General features: G+C 39.4%; 1 protein-coding gene across 1 annotated transcript in view; it reads right to left on the minus strand.

The window, feature by feature from the left end:
* Nucleotides 1-11,730, minus strand: part of PLA2R1 (phospholipase A2 receptor 1) — a 163,705-nt gene extending 151,975 nt beyond the window's left edge. Inside the window, exon 1 of the mRNA XM_069080124.1 lies at nt 11,300-11,730. Coding sequence (XP_068936225.1) covers nt 11,300-11,438 — 139 coding nt within the window. The 5' untranslated portion in view covers nt 11,439-11,730. The remainder of the gene's footprint in view (nt 1-11,299) is intronic.
* Between the last annotated feature and the right edge of the window lie 3,903 nt (nt 11,731-15,633).

Below are 15,633 nucleotides of genomic sequence, written 5' to 3' on the forward strand. Positions count from 1 at the left end.
AATAGGATGGAGGGAAATACATAGTAATGATAATTATGGGAGAAAATTTACAGCAAGCTTCTCTGTTAAAAATTTAATTTCTCAAATATATAGAGAACTAAGTCAAAAGTAAAGAAATGCAACTCATTCTTCAGTTGATAAGTTGTTAAAAGATATGAACAGGCATTTTTCAGATGAAGTCATCAAAGCTATCTATAGTCACATAAAAAAATTGTCTAAATCACTATTGATTAGAGAAATACTAATTAAAACAACCCTGAGCTACCACACCACAACTAAAAGATTGGCTAATATGACAAAAAAGGAAAATGACAAATATTGGAGGGGATGTGGGAAAATTGAGACACTAATGCACTGTTGGCAAAATTATATACTGATTCAACCGTATTTAGAGAAATTTGGAACTATGCCCCAAGGACTATAAAACATGTGTGCCATTTGACCAAGCAATACCACTACTAGGTCCACATCCTAAAGAAATAAAAAACAAAAAGTAAAAGGACCTATATTGTACAGAAATATTTATAACATCTCTTTATGTGGTGGCAAAGAATTGGAAATTGAGGGGATAGCTATCAATTGGGGAATAGCTGAACAAGTTTTTGTATTGATTGTGATGGAATACTACTATCCTATACGAAATGATGCACAGGATGTTCTCAGAAAAAACTAGAAAGACATATGAATGGATGCAAAGTGAAATGAGCAGAATCAGAACATTGTATAAAGTAACAGCAATATTGTATGATGATCAACTGTGAATGACTTAGCTATTGTTAGCAACACAATGATCCAAGACAATTGTGAAGGACTTATAGAGTCTGAATGCAGATTGAAGCATATATTTTCTTTACTTTATTTTTCTTCTGTTTTTTTTTCAATCTGTGTTTTCTTTTACAACATGACTAACATGGAAATGTGTTTGGGATGACTATGTATCTAAAACCTATATCAAATTTCTTGCCTTCTCAATAAGGGGAAGGGGAGGGGAGGAACAGAGGGAGAGTTTGGAATTCAAAAATATTTTTAAATGAATGTAAAAAATTGTTTTTACATGTAATTGGGGAAAAATAAAATATTAAATTAAAAAAAAAAAGAACTTGGCATGAAGTACTATTCACTGTAACTAACCCTAACCTTAATGGCTGAACAAACTGTGGCACATAAATATAATGAGATGTCATCATGATTTCAGCAATTATCAATATGAGGCATTCAGGGAAACATGGGAAGATATGGAAGAACTGATGCAGAATAAAATAAGCAGAATATATAAAATACCTACAATTATGTAAGTGAAAAAAAAACCACCTAAAAGAAGTTCAAATTTGAAAAACAATGATAAACAATCTTGGTTTTAGAGAATTGATAATGAAACCTATTTCCCTATTTTTTTTCTTTTTGGAGGGCAGTTGGGGTTAAACAACTTGCCCAAGGTCATGGTCATACGACTAGTTTTTGTGTTAAGTGTCTGAGTGGGGATTTGAACTCAGGTTCTCCTGACTCCAGGGCCAGTGCTCTATTCACTTCGCCACTTAGCCACCTTATTCTGAACAGAGAAATGGCAGATTTCAGGGATATGATGTTGCCTATACTGTGAAATGTGATCATTGTAAGGTGGTTTTTGCTCAACAAGTTGTATTTGTTGCAAGATAAGAGTTTATTTCTGGTAGTGGGAGGCCTAGATCCAGGAATTATTGATATAAAACAAAAGACATTGATTTAAAAAACAATTTAAAGTCTTTATACATCTTATCAACTATTTTATTTCTGCATATTTACAGGAAGATGGACCCAATATCGACATGCAAACAAAAAGAAACTTCTTAGAAAATCTGGTATTAGTCAAGATGCTAAAGTCCAGAGCAAACACTCCAGTTTTAGTGTTCCAAGTCATTAGGTTGGTGCTTCCATTATTCAAGCAACAGTTACTAAACCAAACAAAGATAAAGAAAGAGATAAAGTTTACAGGAGAAGAGCAATAGAAAAGCTGTTGAAACACATGGAACAGAGAGGCAAAGCACCAACTATGAGAACTAGGGTAAGGGAAGTAGGAAGTAGAAGACAAGTTGGGAGGTTCTTAAGAAGAGAGAATTTGAAGGCATGTCCAAATGGATTCTTGGGTCACAACAAAAAGGAGGTCATTCAATAGCATATGACTGTTCACAACTTTTACTTAAGTTCCAAATCTCAGCTAGGTCCCAATTAATGCAAATAAATCTCGTGAAGTGATAATATTATTCCAAATTTTCATTGCATATTTCCACTGGGCTAGAACCAGTTATCATAATTTATATATAATTACATATAATCATAACTTCAAATAATACAACCACTTAATGGGATTCATTATTCATACTAATTAGGACTAAGTAACACAGAAGTATAGCAGCTACGTTGCACAGTGGATAGATCACTGGGCTTGGAATTAGACTTATCTTCCTGAATTCAAATCTAGCCTCAGACGCTTACTAGCTTTGTGGCCCTGGGCAAGTCACTTAACCCTGTTTGCCTCAGTTTCCTCATCTGTAAAATAAGCTGGAGAAGGAAATGGCAAACCACTCCAGTATCTTTGCCAAGAAAACCCCAAAATGAGGTCATGTAAAGTTGGAGATGACTGAACAATAAAGAATGACAGCAACACAGTAGCATATGTAGTGTTCAAGAAGATAAAAATAGTTTATCAATAATTATTACCGTGACTTCCTTCTGAATTACCAACATATTCATATCAACATATTCTACTGGTTTAAGAGGCAGTAGGGACAGAGGGTGGTAGAGGGAACAAAAGGAGCTACTGTTTTTCCCAGAGTATCTTTGAGTTCCCAGAGCTTAGCATGGTGCTTAAGAAAAAGAAATTTACACAATAATTTTGTTGTATATTTGAAAGGAATAGCAAACTGTATATAGTATATTTGCAGTTTAATGTGCAATCATCTTTTTATTGTACTATGCTATGGAAATTCTTATTTTATTCCATAAATTAAAAAAAAATTTAAAAAAGAACTTGCTTCTTGATTGAGATAGCTAGGTGGTACAGAGGATAGAATGCTGGGCTTAAAGTCAGGGATACCTGATTTCAAATCAGCCTCTGATCCTTACCAGCTGTGTGTCCTTGGGCAAGTCACTTAACCTCTGTTTGCCTCAGTTTCTTTAACTATAAAATGAAGATAATAATAGCACCTATCACCCAGTGTTGTTGTGAGGCTCAAATGAGATATTTAGAAAGTGTTTTAACAGTGTCTAATGCACCATAGGTACTAAATATTATTAGTATTATTATTTCTCAAGTAAAATTGCTCTCTCAATAGTTATTAACAGTCTCCAAATTCCCAAAATTATTGGACCACAGTATTTATAGTTAGAAAGGAGATCAGAAATAATCCAAGTCACAGGAAAATCAAATGACTTGCCCAATGTCATACCAGTATTAAGGAGCAAAGCTGAGATTCAAACCTTGTTTCCAGAGTTTTTTCACTCTATACTAGGGCCAGCAAGAGACTATCTATAAATATAGGATGAACATGGGAAAGATGGTAGGGGAGAAAGCAGAATTGGGAGGAAGGATTGAGTTGGGAGGAAAGTTAAGTTTTAGACATGTTGAATATGAAATGTCCGTGGGTCATATATTTTGGGAAGAATAAAAGGTAATGGGAGACATGAGAATGGAGATTATGAGGGAGGAGAAGGTTAGACGGATGAGTAAAGCTGAAAATCATCTCTATGGAAGATAATTAAAGCTACAAGAAATGATGAGATTACCTAGTGAAACAGTATAGAGAGAGAAGAGAAAGAAAGCCCAGGACAGATCACTGGAGAATGTCTACAAGTAGTGGACAAGATCTGCATAAAGAGCCAGTAAAAGTCTGAGAAGGAGTAATCAGGAGAACCTGGAGAGAGTAATGTCCTGCAAAACTACAGGGAAAAGAGTATCAAGGAGAAAGGGGTGACCAGTAGTGTCAAAGGCTGCAGGAAGGTCAAGAAGGATGAGGACTGGGAGAAGGTAATCAGATTTGGCAATGAAGACATCATTAGTAACTTTGAAGAAAGACAGTTCCAGTTGAATGATGAGGTCAGAAGATAGATTAAGAAGACTTAAGAGAAAAGGAAGTAGATTCTCTGATTGAAGAAGATAAAGCAGAAGATAGCTTTGAAAGTTACATGTTGAATTTAAAGAAAACTTCCCATGATAAAAACATGCAGTTTCAAAATAAACTTTCTCACACAGAGATCTAATCATGCCACCCTCATGCTCAAAAATCTTTTTCAGTATGGCCCTATTGCCCAACAAGTAAACTTCAAACTCCTTTGTTGGCCATTCAAGGTCAGTCACAATCTGGCATCTTACCAGTTGTATCACTCATTGCTCTCCTTAATAAGCAATACTCTCCTGCCAAAGTGAACTACTCCTTGTTCCTCCAAAGGACATTGTTCTTTCTAGCCTCCATAACTTTTCTTATACTGAAACTTCTGGCTTTCTTCGGTTAAATTCCTACCAAACTCCAAAGTTCAACTCAAAAGCTCTTTTCCATGGAGTCCTCACTGATTCACTGTTGATAATCTTTCTTTTCAGACTCCCCACACAGGGTACTAATGTATTCAATGTATTATCCCACCTACTACAGTTATTTGTGGTTGTATCTCATTGTAATGTAATACCAAGCAAAGGCAACTTCCCAGGTTCAAAATACCAGCATAGGTGCTCTCTATTTTATTCAGTAACAAACCCAGAACAGAGAAGATCAAAACATGACATCATTCAAAATACAGCATTTACTAAGTGTGATTAAATAATCTCCAAGTACTACCCCACCCCAGGACCTTCCAATCATTCAATCAATTACAAAGTCTCTGTTCTAAATACTTCTCCACCCCTAGGCTATACTTTAATTAAGTCCACCACAAAGCCCCTCTTCTCAAATGGAGATTAGTTTCCAAACATAAGGTCAAAAGTTCCCCACCCCTGGATCACAATTGAATCTACCCTAGAGTTACATCAAGTTTAAACACAGCACTTAATACCCAAATGGAGGTCTTTTCTTCATCTTGACAGGAGGCAAGTTCTCAGCAATCTTAGTTCCTGGGGAGACAAGGCTTAGCAAAGCCACAAGATACATTGCCAGTCCCTTCATGAATTTATCCTCTGTCTGTAGAACAGTCCTAGAACCCCTGAACACATTAGCAAAGCCCTCTCCCAGGATTTCTGTAAACATACAACAAGAAAATCCTTCTTCAGGGCTTCTGAACCAACAGAAAGGCTCCCAGACCCCTGCAACAACAGCACTGTCCCTCACCAGTGGACAGTATTCACTCTGTCTGCAGGACAGTCTCCAGACCCCTGCAACAACAGTACTGTCCCTCACCAGTGGACAGTATTCACTCTCTGTCTGCAGGACAGTCGCAGGCCTTCTTAGCGAACAGCCAGGTTCCAGGACTTCTTCAACAAAATGACTGTCTTTCACCAGTGGACAAATCTGGCAAAATAACATCAAAACAGACAGACAAAGTACCAGCAAAACAGCCATGTCTCCTCAGTCCTTGGCAGCTCAGGGGGCAGGTCTCAAAAGTCCAGGGCAATTCAAAGCGGCCACCAGCAATTCTCTTAGCCTCTCTCTCCCTCCACGAGGTGCTGCTTCCAAAAAAGATCTTCCGCCTCTCTCTTGTGTCTCCAAATCTACGTCACCAGCTCCTCCCAGTTCAGGACTTTCTTTTCACATCAACAAGCCCATCCCACAGGTGGGATTAACAAACTCTGGGTTTTAACACAATCAATTTGAAAACCAAGCCAATACAGGGGAATCTTTAATTGCCATTACTATCACACTCATCTAGCTGCGGTAGGCCAAGAATCAGTCATATCTTATATTTTCTTCCTTTCCCCACCATGTAGCATACTATTGCACCCTTTGGATCATAGCATCATAGATTATGATCTGGAAGCTACTTTAGAGATTATCTAGTTCTACCCTCTCATTTTATATGTAGTGATAGAGGTGTCAGCAGGGATTAAATAAGATGCCCAATGTCAAACAGGTAGCTGTAGAATTTTAAATTAACAAACTGAAATTCTGGTTTACAAATAGGATTTTGCAAGCTTGTGTAAAGTGGATCAGTATTCCAGGGATTGACCACCAATGGACATTCAATGTTTTGAAACTTTAAACTCCCTGGACCAAAGGAAACCATGTTGTGTTGTAGTATACTTGACACTGCAAGACTACGGTTCACTGTAGAAGTTTTTTGAAACAAGAGACTATAAATATAGGATGAAGATGCCCATAGGAATAAATTATAATAAATTGTGTGTGTGTGTGTGTGTGTAGGTGGAAGTAGGGTTCAAGCTGTCCCTTGTATTACAGAGAAAGCATGTTTTGATGATGAAATCAATTGTTATGTTATCTTTGGCCATAGTTTGCCAATCCTTGCCAATCTTGAAGGTCAAATGCTGTCTTGATTTTTTAAAAAAGTAAATAGACTCTGCAAACTATAGGCCAGCAATCTCGACTCTGATTGCTCAGAACATTGTAGAACATATCATTAAAGAGATGTCTAGTGAACATCTACAAAATGAAGTACTGATTACAAAAAGTCAGCATAACTCCATCTGGAACATAGTGTGCTTGAATAACTTTATTTCTGTTTTAGACAGGGTTGCTAACTAGGGGAAAGATAAAGATATAGTTTACCTAGATTTTAGCAAAGTTTCTGATAAAAAAATATCATATTCTTCTTGTAGAGAAGATAGAGGGAAGTACACCAGGTGATAATATAATATAATTGAGCTGGTTGGATAATTCAGGGGTGTGTTGGTAAATATTTAATAATCATCTCTTCTACAAAAAAATATAGACATGACACACTTTTAAGTTAAACTTACATTATCAATATTTTCTTAAGTCTAGAGAATCAACAAAACAATAAATCAAGCCCTGATTTGTGGGGATTGCCGATTTCCAAGGTGTAAATACTCACAATTTAACAAGGCTCTATCCTGCCCTTTTCCCCTACCCCATGGCCCCAATTTACTCCCTTACGGTTAGTTCTAATACAGCCTTGGGTGACTCAAACAAAATTGTTAATAATTTAATCTCAACATGGTAGGAGATCTCCAGTGGAATATACTAAGAGTCTATGTTTGGCCTCGAGTTGTTTTGCATTGTTAACAATGTTATGGGTAAGGGAAGAGATGGCATGCTCAATGAATTTGCAGATGATACAAAACCAGAAGTAGTAGCTAATCCAGTGAATGACAACCAGGATGTAAAAAGATATGAATAGGCTTGAGTAATAGGCTAACTCCAATAAAATAAAATTCAATAGTAATGAAAATAATAGAATGTTGAATAATAAATTGGATAAAATATCCAATAACATATTGGAATATCCAATAAATTGGATAAAAATATTACAAGATGGGGTAGGCATGATTAATTAGCAGTTTGTCTAAAAAAAGATGGGTTTTAGCGGACTACAGGTTTAAGATGAGTCAGCAATGTGATGTGGCCCCCAAAAAGAACCAATGCAATCTTGGGCCACATTTGGAGAAACAGGGCACATCCAGGAACAAGGAGGTGATTCTCCTTCTCTACTCTGCCCTCATCAGACCTTATCTGAAGTACTGTATTCAGTTTTGGACATCAGTTTAAGAAGGAATTGATATACTAGGGAGTACCCAGAGAATGGCAACTGACCTTGAGTCCAAGTCATATGAAATTCAATTAAAGGAACTGAAGATATTTTACCTTGGAGAAGATCAGACTTAGGGGGGAAATGAGATAGACATATTCAAATATCTGAGGGCTGTCCTGTGTAGTAATAATTAGACTCATTTTATTTGGCCCCAGAGGGGAAAAGAAATAAGTAGAAGTTGCAAAGGGGCAAATTTAGGCTTGATGTGAGGAAAAAACATTTTGAAATTAGAGTTGTCCTAGAGTAGACTGAACTTTCTCCCAAAGTGTGAGTATCCACTCCTGGGAGGCCTTCTAGCTTCTGGTGGACGAGCGCTTACAGGATATGTTATAGAGAGCATTCCTTTTGATTATGAGCCCATTGGCCTTTGAGGCCTTTATCAGCTCTCAAATTTTGTGATTCTATGGTGGTGGATAGAGAACAGGCCTAAGAGTCAGCAAGACTGGGATTTTTACCTCTGACGAATACTGCCTATATGACCCTACATGAATAAATCACTTAACCTCTCAGGAAAGTTAAGACTACAAGTGGTCAAGTAGTTGCATATTTGTATTGGCAGAGTTTTCCCACTGAAAGCAGATGGTTCAGTCAGAAATAAAAAAGGAGGGGATATTAATTAGTTGATAATAATAAAGGTTTAAAGTGTCAGAACCGCAGATTTTCAGTTCTTTGTGTAACCCTGACTGCCAACCTTTCACCCCATATCCTGCTGGCTCTGTGTGTATCCTGTTTATGCTACTGAAAACTTTGAACAAATATCACATTTTTAAAAAAATGACTAAAGAAGGAATGAGTATCACATTTTAAACTCCTAGTGAGAAAAGACTATGCCATCTATTTTGGGTTAACTTTGACATAGTATCATGGATTTAAAGTCATTTAACTTTATGGGATTGACCAATTTGATATAGGACAGTATATTACACATTATATAACACTACTTACATGGCTGCTCTGACCTTGGAAGCATTAATGAAGACTTCCTAGAATGCCAAAGAGAGACTTTACCAAGAGGTTTGGGATTCCCTATGTATGACAAATATTCAGGGTAAGAAGGTCTCTGAATAGGCCTATTCCATTGCTGTCACCTTTTATCCACCTTCCAGGGCCCATCTTTTACCATTAGGCTTCCCATCTACCCTATTTCTTCTAAACTCCTCTCCAGGCCATATTATCTGCCTTATTTCTATATCCTGCAGTCCCTTAGCACTATCATCACCCTTACTCATTGTAACCTAAGGAAAAGAACCATGGGTTTTGCCATCCATTCAACAGCTGAACCCTTAGGGCTTGCAGGGCTTTCTATCCTCCCCAAGATCAACTTTCATTTATGTGTAATCTCCCTCAATTAGAGTGTGAGCTTCCTGGGTACTGGGGCCATCTCACTTTGTCTGTTGGTGCACATAGTAATCACTAAATTCTTTTTCATTCTTTCTTTCTTTCTTTCTTTCTTTCTTTCTTTCTTTCTTTCTTTCTTTCTTTCTTTCTTTTCCTTCCTTCCTCCTTCCTTCCTTCCTTCCTTCCTTCCTTCCTTCCTTCCTTTCTTTCTCTCTTTCTTCCTTCCTTTTTGTCTTTGGTTCATCATGACATAATGAATGGAGGGCTGACAGAGTCAGAAAGACCTGGTTACAAGTCCCTCTTCACACACACACACACACACACACAAACACACACCTTAAGCAAGTCACTTAACCTATCAGTGTCCCCATCAACACTTGGATGGCATAAATTGCAGGGGAGATGCCAAGTACATTAGTAGAAGAGGTGCCTTACCTCTTTACCGGGAGTTGACATAAACTGATGTAGTCTTAAGTTTGGTTTAGAAAAAAATGGTTTTGCTGATCTCTATAACATTGCTCCTAAGGAATTCCCTTCCTCCCCAAACAACATTTTGCTTAGCATCCAGTTTTCAGGACCTCATTAAGGAATTTAGGCAGGTTATGCTTATTCAAAGGACCATAGATTTAGAGCTGGAAGGAACCTTCAATTTTACAAATTATGGCACTTAAGTCTAGGACAGGTAATGTGGCTGGACAAACCTTTTAGGGTTATTTCTACATACTCTGTATGTAATTTATATGTGACTGTCTATGTACATATCTCCTATTAGGTGGTGCAGTGCATAGAAGAGCAGAGTTGTAGTCAGGAAGAGCTGATTTCTAATCCCACCTCAGAAGTAAAATCTAGGGCAAATCACTTGATTTTTTTCAGCCTGGTTTGCCTCAGGGGTAGAAGTAGTATAACAATAACACTTACCTCACAGGTTCTTAAGAGACTCAAATGAGATGATTTGTAATGTACTTTGCAAACCTTAAAACATATAAATACATGTTTTATATTTATATAAATGCTAGATATTATTATAAAAATGTATGCTCCTTGAGGGCAGAAAATGTTTTTGCTATTTTATTGTATCTCCAGAGTTTAGCACTGTGCTTGGTTCTTACTAAGCACTTAGAAAATGCTTGTAGATTTTGAATTCATTTGCCCAGTTATATAATTAGCAAGAGGCAAAGACACAATTTTTGGAGTCCCCTGACTTCAGAGGCAATGCACCACATTCCAACCCTATCTCACCAAAGGCACCTAAAAGGTGCCTTTTTGGGCAATTGTGGGATTTAGGCAATTGTGGGACTCCTCTCATTAACCTAAACCCAGGACAAGAAACATATGAGAATATACTCGGATGGCTACACTTAGTAAGAATGGCCAGGATTTTTGAATAAGATCAGTGAGAGGAATAGATTAGGTGCAGGAGAGGGGAGAGGGCAGAGTTAATCTAGGAAGAGATCAAGCATCTGAAACAGTTACCCTACCCAAGGTATTTTGCTCGAAGCCTAGTTCTTGCAGTGGGAGAAGCAAAAGAGATGAAGTGAAAGTTTGATTCCCAAGAAAGATCAATGCAAGATTGCCTTACTTGATATCTACATGCCGGCGGTCATGAACTGTCATATCTTGGAAGTCACTTAGATTCCATAGGTTTCAGATTGTAAAGCAGTAAAGGAACTTTAGAGATAATGTGATCTAGGCTCCTCATTTTACAGATGACAAAAGAGTAGAGGCAAGACACGTGACTTGCCTAAACTCACTCATCGAGTTGGTGGCATACATGAGTCAGTGATAAGATTCCACTATAAAATTACAGTCACGACTTCATTTTTTTTTCTTTTTCCCAAAACAGGATATATGTTCCTTTTTTTCCAAACCCAAACTCAGTTTGTTCCCCAATTGCTTCGCCCAAAACTCACATTCAAAAGTGAAGCTCAGATTTCATCTAGGAATGATTACATCAACCCAGTCCTTAGAAACTGCCAAGCAGAAGTTTCCCTTAAAAAGCCAAGGGTCCCCTCTGAGGCTTGGGGAAAAGGGGCGGGGCGGAGTTGGATGAGGGCGCCTCAGTGCGCACATCTACCCAATCTTTCCACCCAATCTGAGACCCTGGAGAAAGAAGGAAAAGTTTTTTCCTCCCCTTTCTCCCAAAACAAGGTGGTCAAGGCCCTTCCTAAACTTCCTTACCACACTCCTTCTCCCCTCTCCGCTCCCCTCCCACCCCCCACCGCGACACAGCGAGGTGTCCGATTACCATCCTGGGCTACTTGGCTGCACTTACCCAGCAACTGGCTGACCCGCTCCTCAGTCAGCGTTAATAAGGGGTCGTCGAGGCAGCTATAACCTTGCCCCTGCAACAGCAGCAGCAGGGGCAGCAGCGGTGGCAACGCTAACCACTGGTGACTCCGCTCCCCCCGCATCGTACCGCCTCTTCCCTCCCCTTGCTATACACTAGCTGAGCCACAAATGGAAAACACTTTCAGAAGAGCAGGGAGGCAAGCCCAGCACGGAACAGTGGGAGAAGGGCAGACAACTCCCTTATGCTTTTTCTCCTCCCTCTTCGCCCCCTCCCCCCCCCACTCCCACTCCTCGTCTTCGCTTCCCTAAACTTTAATCCAGAAACCCCCCTTACTCACACCCTTGGGCAAATTGATGGAGGAGGAGATCCACGCCTCTCTCCCCGCCCCCATCAGCTCCATACTAGGGTACTAGAAGGTCATAAACTTTTTTCCCCGCCCTACCCTCTTCAGCTTGGAAAGGGAGGAGTAAGAGGAGGTGGGTCAGCTGCCTATCCCGTCCCAGAAATTCTTGGTTTTTGGGGTGGAGAAGAGAGTAGAGGTACAGACAGGAACGGCACTGTGCTCTCTCCTCCCCAAGTCCTACCTCCCCAGCCACCTACCTCAGTTCCAAGCTTTCCTTCCTAGAGGTGAGTAGGGTAAACTGAGCTCCATTCTGAACCCAAGTCCACTCAAAGCCCCTCCTCCCCGGCTCCTGGGACAGGAGAATGTCTCCTGATCGAGACTTTTGGGGTACTACTTTGGAATGTGGTCTCCTTGTATTTCTTTAAAAGGGAAACATACATATACAAACACACACTTTGAGAATAAGGTTTTACAACTAGATATCCAATATTTATTGAGTAAGTACTCGGTTTGTAACTTCTTCATGTGTGCTAAAGAGAGACATGTGAAGAAGCTATAATCCATTGTCCTGAAATCATTCCCCCTTTTTGGTGTATTTCTTAATTGTATCCCTTCCGGAAAACTGAAGGCTAGATTAGACTGAATGAATGAATGGAAGTGTTTATTGAGCACATATTTGCATATGATCATATGTACTAATCCCCTCCTTGATACCCTCTTCTTTGGCTTCCTGAAATTGTACCCTTGTTGTGCATGACCTCCTACCTTGGCACTTGGTAGCTGCAGTGCCATTGAATCTGGAGTCAGGAAGATCTGAGTTCAAATCCAGCCTCAGACACTTACTAGCTGTGTGACCCTGGGCAAGTCACTTCAGCTTTATCTATCTCTGTTTCCTTAACTGTAAACCAGAGATAATAATAACATCTAGCTCTTGGGGTTCTTTGTGAGGACTGAATAAGATAAAATTTGTAAAGCACTTAATTGACACAGTGCCTGGAACATAATAAATGCTAGCTATTATTTTATTAACTACTCTTTTTGAGTGTTATTTGCTGGCTTCTCATCACCTTACAATACCTATACTTGAAGGCTGGTTCATCTTTTCTTACATCCTTTTTCTTGGCAGTCTCATACACTGACCTCTCTTCTTAATTCCAAACCCACATCTACCTGGAAGCCACTTTATATTTTGTCAAAATATGCTTCTTCCTGTGACTTCAAAACTTTTATTAAATGCATTATAATTCAATCAGACTCCTATGTTTGAAACTATGTTAATATAGATGTGGGGTATATGGGGTATTAAGGGAGGACCAGCAGCTGTGGTGCAAGGGCCTGCCAAGCTCTTTTCAGGGCTACTCATCCACCTTTGGTGTCTATCTGATTCACCCAACTGTCACCTGTGGCTCCAAGAAGCTGTAACTGTGCAGCTGCCACACCCCGGTAAAACCATCTCCTCTGACAGGTTAAACCACATTGAGGGTAATCTGTAACTCACCCGGGGTCAGCAAATTAGGGGGATGTTTACTCCAAGCATATGAAGACTTCTGGTGTAATGGGCAGATGAGAACAATTTGTTCCAAGGATAATGAAGATGACTGAAGCAGTAGCTGTGGAGTGCTGAGAGCTTGGTCAGACATCAAAGGCACCAGGGTCATCCACTGCATCTCGGGCCATCACTGTTCATCTTGACTTTTGTCTTGCCACTGGACTTCAATGACTCTGGAAAAGAGAGCGAGGCTGAAGACTTTGTGCAACTCTGCTTCACTTCAGTCCAATTCATGGGCAAGTTAAGACATCATGTTATTGGTCCCCTTCAAAAAAGGATAAAAAAAAAACAATATAGAAGCAGTCTTATGTAGCATATAGATTACTGGACTTGGAATTGGGAAGATTTGGGTTCAAATCCAATCCTGCAGTTACCAACTGTGTGACCCTAGGCAAGTCAGTTCATCTTCTGGACCCTCATTTTCTTCCTCGGTAAAATGGTGATAGTAGCATATACCTCAAAGATAAATCATCAGCTAATCAACAGACCTAGTAAGTGCTAGGCACTGTGCTAAGCACTTAGGGAACACAAAAAGAGTGTCTTTTTTTCCCCTTTTTTTTAGAGGGGGGAAGGCAGGGCAATTGGGGTTAACTGACTTGCCCAAGGTCACATGGCTAATAAGTGTTAAATGTCTGAGGTCATATTTAATTCAGGTCCTCCTGACTCCAGGGTCGGTGCTCTATTCACTGTACCACCTAGCTGTCCTAGCAAGTCTCTTCTTGCCCTCAAAGAGCTTACAATCTACTGGTCAAGATCAAAGGAGATAATGTATATCAATTGCTTTGAAAACCTTACAGAGTAACATAAATGTGTAATTTTATTATCTTTGATTCTTCCTTCAAATCCCAGCTTTGCCACTTACTACCTAGTGGACCTTGACCAAGTCATTTAATGGTGCTGGGCCTCAGTTTCCTCATTTTTAAAATGAGAGGATTGAACAGATGATTTCTAAGGTCCCTTCCAACTCCCCTCACTTCTTATATCTAATTAATTACCTAGTACTTTTAATTCTAATTCTATAAAGTCCCTCCCATTTGTTTCTTTCTCTCTATTCTTGCTATTACCATCCTAGTACAGATTCTTATTACCATTCATCCTGATCATTACAATAGCAACCTACTAGGTTATTCTGCCTCTACTCTCTGGTTCCTCTAAGACTCCTCCTTACCACTGTCTGGCAACCTCATGCCCCTTTTCAAAGCATTTCGATGGTTCACTCTTGCCTATAGAGAAAAGTTTTGCTGGTCTTCCAAATACCTGACTGTAAACTGCCTTCCCACATGATCTATATTCCAGCCAAACAGTGCTACAAATTGTTTTCCATATATGTGCCCTGCTTTCTCGATTCCATGATTTTATTCATGGCATTCCCTATACACGGGATCACTAATTCCCTATAATCTGATCACTAATCCCTAAACTGTTCCTACTCCCCCCTTCTGACCCCTAACTATTAGGACCATAGATTTAGAGCTGGAAGGAACCCAAGAGATCATCTTCTCCCCCTTCCCTCCTACCCTCCCACCCAATCATTTTATACAAGAGGAAACAGATCTAGGGAAGGGAAGCAATTTGACCAAGGTCACATAGGTAGTAAGTGGCTGATATTAGACCCTAGGTCTTTTGTACTCAAATCCATTGCCCTTTCCATGATACCATGCTGAGATTTCCTCTACCAGGACTCACAGAGCACTTTGAACGTATCCAATAAACTCATCACACATTATTTTTAGGGATGTAACTGGGCCTGTGATTTCATTGGTATAAGGAACCTCTCACATGGAGAAACATTCTGTACTAGGACCAGTTGGCACTGGCTTTGTAACTATGGTTGTAGAGAGCTCCTTAGAGCACTAATAGGTTGAATGAACTGCCAAGGGTCACCAAGTCAGCATATGCAAAGATAGGACTAGAACCCAAGTCTTCTGGCTCCAAGACCAGCTCTCTGCCTAGTACACCAGGCTGCCTCTATTTTTTATTCTAGTAATCTCTACCTGTGTAATACATCCATTCCTTACACTAGACTTGCTCAAGGAAACTCAATTTGGTGATCATGTTTTATAAAAATTTTTTATCTCCCATATCACCTAATACCCAATGAATATTTAATAGATGTTTCCTGAATTAAATTTAATTAAGCACTATATAAATGCAAGCTATTATTGGTATAATATTTATTTCCTAATTTCTTTTTTTTTGTTTCTTAATTTCTTATTGCTGGGAGAAACATGCTTAAACTCTTTTTTTTTTTGGAGGGGGGAGGGTAGGGCAATTGGGGCTAAGTGACTTGCCCAAGGTCACATGGCTAGTTTTTGTGTATGTATGTCAAGTATCTGAGGCCTGATCCGAACCCAGGTCCTCCTGACTCCAGGGCTGGTGTTCTACTCACTGTGCCACCTAGCCGCCCCTATGCTTAAACTCTTA

The sequence above is a fragment of the Petaurus breviceps genome, unplaced genomic scaffold (genome assembly GCF_028583685.1).
Source record: "Petaurus breviceps papuanus isolate PSGF00001 unplaced genomic scaffold, PetGlider_PUasm1.0 91133, whole genome shotgun sequence".
In the NCBI taxonomy this organism is placed as follows: Eukaryota; Metazoa; Chordata; class Mammalia; order Diprotodontia; family Petauridae; genus Petaurus; species Petaurus breviceps.